Genomic DNA, 6,646 nt, shown 5'->3' with positions numbered 1-6,646 from the left:
ATTTTTTTTTTCAGGCATGCCACGTAGCCTAACCTTCCCGACGACAGGCGATCAGTAGTGCGAACTTGGTATATAAGGAGTACCTGTCTTCTACGTCTTCACAAGGCTTCTACAGTCCAAGAGCATAACCATGGCTCGTCTCTTTGTTGCCTGCGTGCTCGCCGCCTCCGTGGCCTGCGGGGCCTCCTACCAGCAGAGCGTGCAGTGGAGCGGACCGATGGGTGGCAGCTTTGGCCAAAGTGAGTTTGTTGTGCAATTTCTATATAACGAGGATGCGTGATCCAAGACTTTAAGCATTTTATGCGTCTGATTCCCGTCATACATTGCCTTAACAGCTATAGTTTTACTGCGGAAGAGTTTAAACCATAGCGACCATCGCACAAGTAAATTTGATGAGGATTGGCGCTAAAGAGAGAGACAGAGAGTAAGCTGGTATGTAGCGCGGGACGTTAATTAAAAAAAATTCAAAAGTTTAGACGCTTGGAAAATGTGCAGTCAGACATAGGGTTTGTTAATTGGAATTCAACGCCGACCACTGAATAGTGTGAATCGAATCTATTGAGATGTAAAAAGCGGAAAAGATTGATGTAGTTTGCACGCACCTAAGCCAGAATAGTTATACAAGATGAGCATTGCTAAACATATCTGCAAATCTTTCAGGATGACCTTCTTTGCAGTAGAAATACCTTGTAGACAGCAAAATTGATCAGCATCGCAGTTATCTCGGAAGTCATCAACGCCATTTTCGTCAGCACTGAGAAAATATGCAATGCCTAGTAATGTTTGCATGTGACCATGATATGACGCACGCAATGTAATAAGCATTCGTATACTCGTATTGTAAACTGAGACGTCAGGATAGTTTGCTTTTACGCACATATAAAGCCTGCATTTAACGGCAATAGCTGTATCCTGGAGAATAACTGTGTTTTGAATTTACTACATGAAGTTTCATTTATCACCGCATAAATTTTCAAGTTTTATAATCCTTGATATCATAAAGCAATGTCCCGCTTCCAACTTACAGGTAGAATTATCACGGTCTCCTAAATTATAAAGTTTATTTAAATTACGCGAGTGTTTACATATAAAGAGTTACTCTTCTATTCCTGCGATGCCCATGTTATCGATGTACTTGAATAACCTTATTCAATTTCATATCGAAAAAAAAAAAAGATCCGTAGTGAGCCGAACTTTCCTTTAAATTCATGTGCGCTTCCTGCCATGCCCAGCTTTGCGCTATTTACATTGTAGTGAGTTTCTTCTTAGGGCCTCCCTATCACCAAAGAATGTTTGACATTTCCGAGTTCAATTATCTGGGGATATCTTCCTGCCTAAGAAGGCCCTATAGGAATATCCGCTCCCTCCCACCTCTCCCTTCGAATAAGTTGCTAGATTAATTATGAGTTGGCAGCTCCGGAGCAAAATCAGTTACTTGTCAGAAAGAGAACCCCTCAGCAGTTCCAATCCCGGTTAGCGCAAAAAAAAAAATTACCCGACGCAAATTACCAGTGACCCGAAACAAATTACCGAAGTTCTTGACGTCCTACTGCAAGATTTGTCATTGAAAGCGCAGATAAGCTGCCATGTACGTCAAATTAGGCCCACCTACTTTGCGGTCGTTGGAAGAAGGCTCAAGAAAGGTGTAATGCGCTTTAGTGAATTCAGCCTAAAACCCTGGTTGAAATCCGAGCAACGCAAGAAGTCGTGTACATTTATACTCCTAACTCAACGCGGACACGTTCACTGTATGGACGCTTAGTGGACAAAACGTCTTTAATTGTCGCAAAAAGACCCTAAAAGAGTGCAGCTGGCGGTGCACTTTAATGCTAATTGTGCTTGAGAATTGTGACGCATGCACACATTTATTGTCCCCATCAAAATTTACAAAAAAATAGTTTTTAGGTGTCAGATCCGAGATTTGATTTTGAGAAGCGGCGTCGTGGGGGACTCCCGATTACTTTTATCTTCTGGAGTGGTCAAAATAATCCTGAGGTACGCCAGTGTTATTTGAATTTTAGAACTATTCCAGCCCATTGAACCCTGAACTTCGTGCTTAGCAGAGCAACGCCTTAGTCAGTAATTCACCACGACAAGTATATATAGTGAGCACTCTCACACTTGTTACTGTTGCGCACTTTAGTTGCTAGAGTAATAGTGCATAATACCAAAGCCGAGGCAAAACATGCTGCATAGCGCTTGTGCTTTTTGGCTAAGCGAAAACGTGGTACTGTAAGAACAAATTTACGGACGATTTACCAGCAAATGCCAAAGCATTTACTGGCATTTGCTTAATGCGTTAGCATACATGATTACAACCGCGTTCACCACATTAGAAAGTTGCTAAGGAGAGATACTTTTGTCAGTCATATTATGAGAAGCCAACAAATAGACACCAATGACAGCATAGGGGGCATTACTTACTAATTAAGGAAATGATAAATTGATGGAACTTAAAGTGGTTTAAAAAACAACTGGCCGTAGGTGGCATACGAGCCCACGACTTCGCCCGACGCGTGCAAGGCTCTTACCAAATGAGCTACCGCGGCGCTGTTTTCGCGTCCCCTTTCTGGGGCACTTACGTTTCACTACTAGAGCTAACCCTGGGAGTGTTAGCCAGCGCCACTACTCAAAAGCCTGTGTGATTGGTGGTGACCACTCACATTTCTGTAATTTAATGAATAGCTACAAGTAATTTTTTCTATTCCCCTGTGCTTCCTTGGTGTCGTTGCCTGGCTTCTCATGACACACACACACACACACCACAATTATATATATATATATATATATATATATATATATATATATATATATATATATATATATATATATATATATATATATATATATATATATATATATATATATATATATATATATATACACGCGTGACTAGCTTCCCAGACTGCACACAGATCCACACGAACTTCTTTTCTCTTTGAAAATACTGGTGCTACCACAATTATGAAATGTAATAAAGGCTTGATGAGCTCTCCATGAACATATTTACAGGCAGCGGCGGTGGCCTCGGCAGCGGCTTCAGCGGCGGCCTCGGCAGCGGTCTCGGCAGCGGTCTCGGCGGCGGTCTCGGCAGCGGTCTCGGCGGCGGTCTCGGCGGCGGTCTTGGCAGCGGTCTCGGCGGTGGCCTCGGCAGCGGCCTCGGCGGCAGCCTAGGTGGTTCCGGCGGAATGGGCAGTTCCGGATCCGGCAGTGGCGGCTTCGGTTCCAGCTTCGGAGGTGCCGGAGGCGGCCTCAGCGCACCAGGTTTCGGAAGCGGTGGATACATTGGGTCCGAGGATGGACCTTCTTACAGTCCATTACGAAGGGGTTCAGGCAGCGGGCGCGGTCGCGGCGGACGCGGCGGCCGTCTCAGCGGACTCGGCGGTGGACTCAGTGGTAGACTCGGCGGTGGACTCGGTGGTGGACTCGGCGGTGGACTCGGTGGTGGACTCGGCGGTGGACTCGGCGGTGGACTCGGCGGTGGACTCGGCGGTGGACTCGGCAGTGGTCTCGGCGGTGGACTCGGTAATGGACTCGGTGGTGGACTCGGTGGTGGACTCGGTGGTGGACTCGGTGGTGGACTCGGTGGTGGACTCGGCAGTGGACTTGGCGGTGGACTCAGCAGTGGACTCGGCGGCGGACTCGGTGGTTCCAGCTACGGCAATGGCGGTTCCGGCTACGGCAGTGGCAGCTATGGTACCGGATCTGGTTACGGTTCCGGTTCCGGTTCCGGTTCCGGCCTCAGCGCACAGGGTTTCGGAACCGATGGATTCTATGGGCCCAGTGGAGGACCTTCTTACAGTGGATTTGGAGGGGGTTCTGGCAGATTGGGCAGCTTCGGTGGCCAGGGCCAACAACAGATGCAACAGCAACAGCGTCTGTGAACACCGTGAAGATCAAGAAAAAGAGAAACCCTGTGGAGATGCTGGTTGCAGTGTAATAAAACAATTTCGGTCTCAGGCCGAGAGAAATGCAGTGGAGGCGCTTTTTTTGCTCTAGTTCTTCCAACCGGAACACACGTGCCTTATTTTACTTGTGCGTAGAACTAAGCACGAAAATTGAACGAAGGACTTATGTACGCCTTATTGCCGTGCCCAGAAAGGAGCTGTGATGGAATGTAATGTCCATCATCGAAGAAAAGGAATGTACCTGTAAAAACACGCAAAGAAGAGCAGTGAATCCATATTTAATTTATGAAGTAACATATATATATATATATATATATATATATATATATATATATATATATATATATATATATATATATATATATATGTATATATATATAGTCATATAATGAGGAGCCAACAAACACTGACACCAAGTGACACCGAAGCCACAACCCAAGAAAGTGGATGGGGAAACGCCGCCGCGGTAGCTCAATTGGTAGAGCATCGCACGCGACATGCGAAGGTTGTGGGTTCGGTTCCCACCTGCGGCAAGTTGTTTTTTCATCCACTTTAATTTCCATTAATTTATCATTACTTTATTTCATTTATTAAGCACATGCAATTTCCCCTATGTTGTACTTGGTGTCAGTGTGTGTTGGCTTCTCATTATATATATATATATATATATATATATATATATATATATATATATATAGACGAGAAGAAAGGGGGTTAACCGAGGGACCCGATATTTATTAGTCATATAATGAGAAGCCAACAAACACTGACACCAAGTACAACATAGGGGAAATTGCATGTGCTTAATAAATGAACTAAAGTAATGATAAATTAATGGAAAAATTAAAGTGGATGAAAAAACAACTTGCCGCAGGTGGGAACCGAACCCACAACCTTCGCATGTCGCGTGCGATGCTCTACCAATTAAGCTACCGCGGCGGCGTTTCCCCATCCACTTTCTTGGGTATTTATGTGTACTAGTAGAACCCTGGGAGTGTTAGCCAGCGCCCCCACTCACAGACCTTGGCGGCGGACGTGGAACGTCTTTTTTTGCCGCAGGCGTCACGAGAACGTGATCTTTTCGGGTGAAGGCTACTGGTCAATAAACCCACATATGCTACCTGAAGGCATCAATGTTGCCGGATTCGAGACCATCGTTATGTAATAAACGAGAAGAAAGGGGGTTAACCGAGGGACCCGATATTTATTAGTCATATAATGAGAAGCCAACAAACACTGACACCAAGTACAACATAGGGGAAATTGCATGTGCTTAATAAATGAACTAAAGTAATGATAAATTAATGGAAAAATTAAAGTGGACGAAAAAACAACTTGCCGCAGGTGGGAACCGAACCCACAACCTTCGCATGTCGCGTGCGATGCTCTACCAATTAAGCTACCGCGGCGGCGTTTCCCCATCCACTTTCTTGGGTATTTATGTGTACTAGTAGAACCCTGGGAGTGTTAGCCAGCGCCCCCACTCACAGACCTTGGCGGCGGACGTGGAACGTCTTTTTTTGCCGCAGGCGTCACGAGAACGTGATCTTTTCGGGTGAAGGCTACTGGTCAATAAACCCACATATGCTACCTGAAGGCATCAATGTTGCCGGATTCGAGACCCTCGTTATGTAATAAACGAGAAGAAAGGGGGTTAACCGAGGGACCCGATATTTATTAGTCATATAATGAGAAGCCAACAAACACTGACACCAAGTACAACATAGGGGAAATTGCATGTGCTTAATAAATGAACTAAAGTAATGATAAATTAATGGAAAAATTAAAGTGGATGAAAAAACAACTTGCCGCAGGTGGGAACCGAACCCACAACCTTCGCATGTCGCGTGCGATGCTCTACCAATTAAGCTACCGCGGCGGCGTTTCCCCATCCACTTTCTTGGGTATTTATGTGTACTAGTAGAACCCTTGGAGTGTTAGCCAGCGCCCCCACTCACAGACCTTGGCGGCGGACGTGGAACGTCTTTTTTTGCCGCAGGCGTCACGAGAACGTGATCTTTTCGGGTGAAGGCTACTGGTCAATAAACCCACATATGCTACCTGAAGGCATCAATGTTGCCGGATTCGAGACCCTCGTTATGTAATAAACGAGAAGAAAGGGGGTTAACCGAGGGACCCGATATTTATTAGTCATATAATGAGAAGCCAACAAACACGACACCAAGTACAACATAGGGGAAATTGCATGTGCTTAATAAATGAACTAAAGTAATGATAAATTAATGGAAAAATTAAAGTGGATGAAAAAACAACTTGCCGCAGGTGGGAACCGAACCCACAACCTTCGCATGTCGCGTGCGATGCTCTACCAATTAAGCTACCGCGGCGGCGTTTCCCCATCCACTTTCTTGGGTATTTATGTGTACTAGTAGAACCCTGGGAGTGTTAGCCAGCGCCCCCACTCACAGACCTTGGCGGCGGACGTGGAACGTCTTTTTTTGCCGCAGGCGTCACGAGAACGTGATCTTTTCGGGTGAAGGCTACTGGTCAATAAACCCACATATGCTACCTGAAGGCATCAATGTTGCCGGATTCGAGACCCTCGTTATGTAATAAACGAGAAGAAAGGGGGTTAACCGAGGGACCCGATATTTATTAGTCATATAATGAGAAGCCAACAAACACTGACACCAAGTACAACATAGGGGAAATTGCATGTGCTTAATAAATGAACTAAAGTAATGATAAATTAATGGAAAAATTAAAGTGGATGAAAA

General features: G+C 45.2%; 2 protein-coding genes across 11 annotated transcripts in view; one reads left to right on the top strand and one right to left on the bottom strand.

Moving 5' to 3' along the window:
• The window catches only part of LOC135910322 (uncharacterized PE-PGRS family protein PE_PGRS46-like), a 146,287-nt gene extending 142,312 nt beyond the window's left edge, over nt 1-3,975 (top strand). Inside the window, exon 4 of the mRNA XM_070524254.1 lies at nt 3,175-3,975. Within this exon, the coding sequence (XP_070380355.1) occupies nt 3,175-3,884 (710 nt within the window). The 3' untranslated portion in view covers nt 3,885-3,975. The remainder of the gene's footprint in view (nt 1-3,174) is intronic.
• LOC135910324 (uncharacterized) overlaps nt 1-6,646 on the bottom strand; it is a 312,252-nt gene that overhangs the window by 166,153 nt on the left and 139,453 nt on the right. The window lies entirely within an intron of this gene.

Source organism: Dermacentor albipictus, chromosome 8 (genome assembly GCF_038994185.2).
Source record: "Dermacentor albipictus isolate Rhodes 1998 colony chromosome 8, USDA_Dalb.pri_finalv2, whole genome shotgun sequence".
Taxonomy (NCBI): Eukaryota; Metazoa; Arthropoda; class Arachnida; order Ixodida; family Ixodidae; genus Dermacentor; species Dermacentor albipictus.
This window is presented reverse-complemented; position numbering and strand designations above follow the sequence as displayed.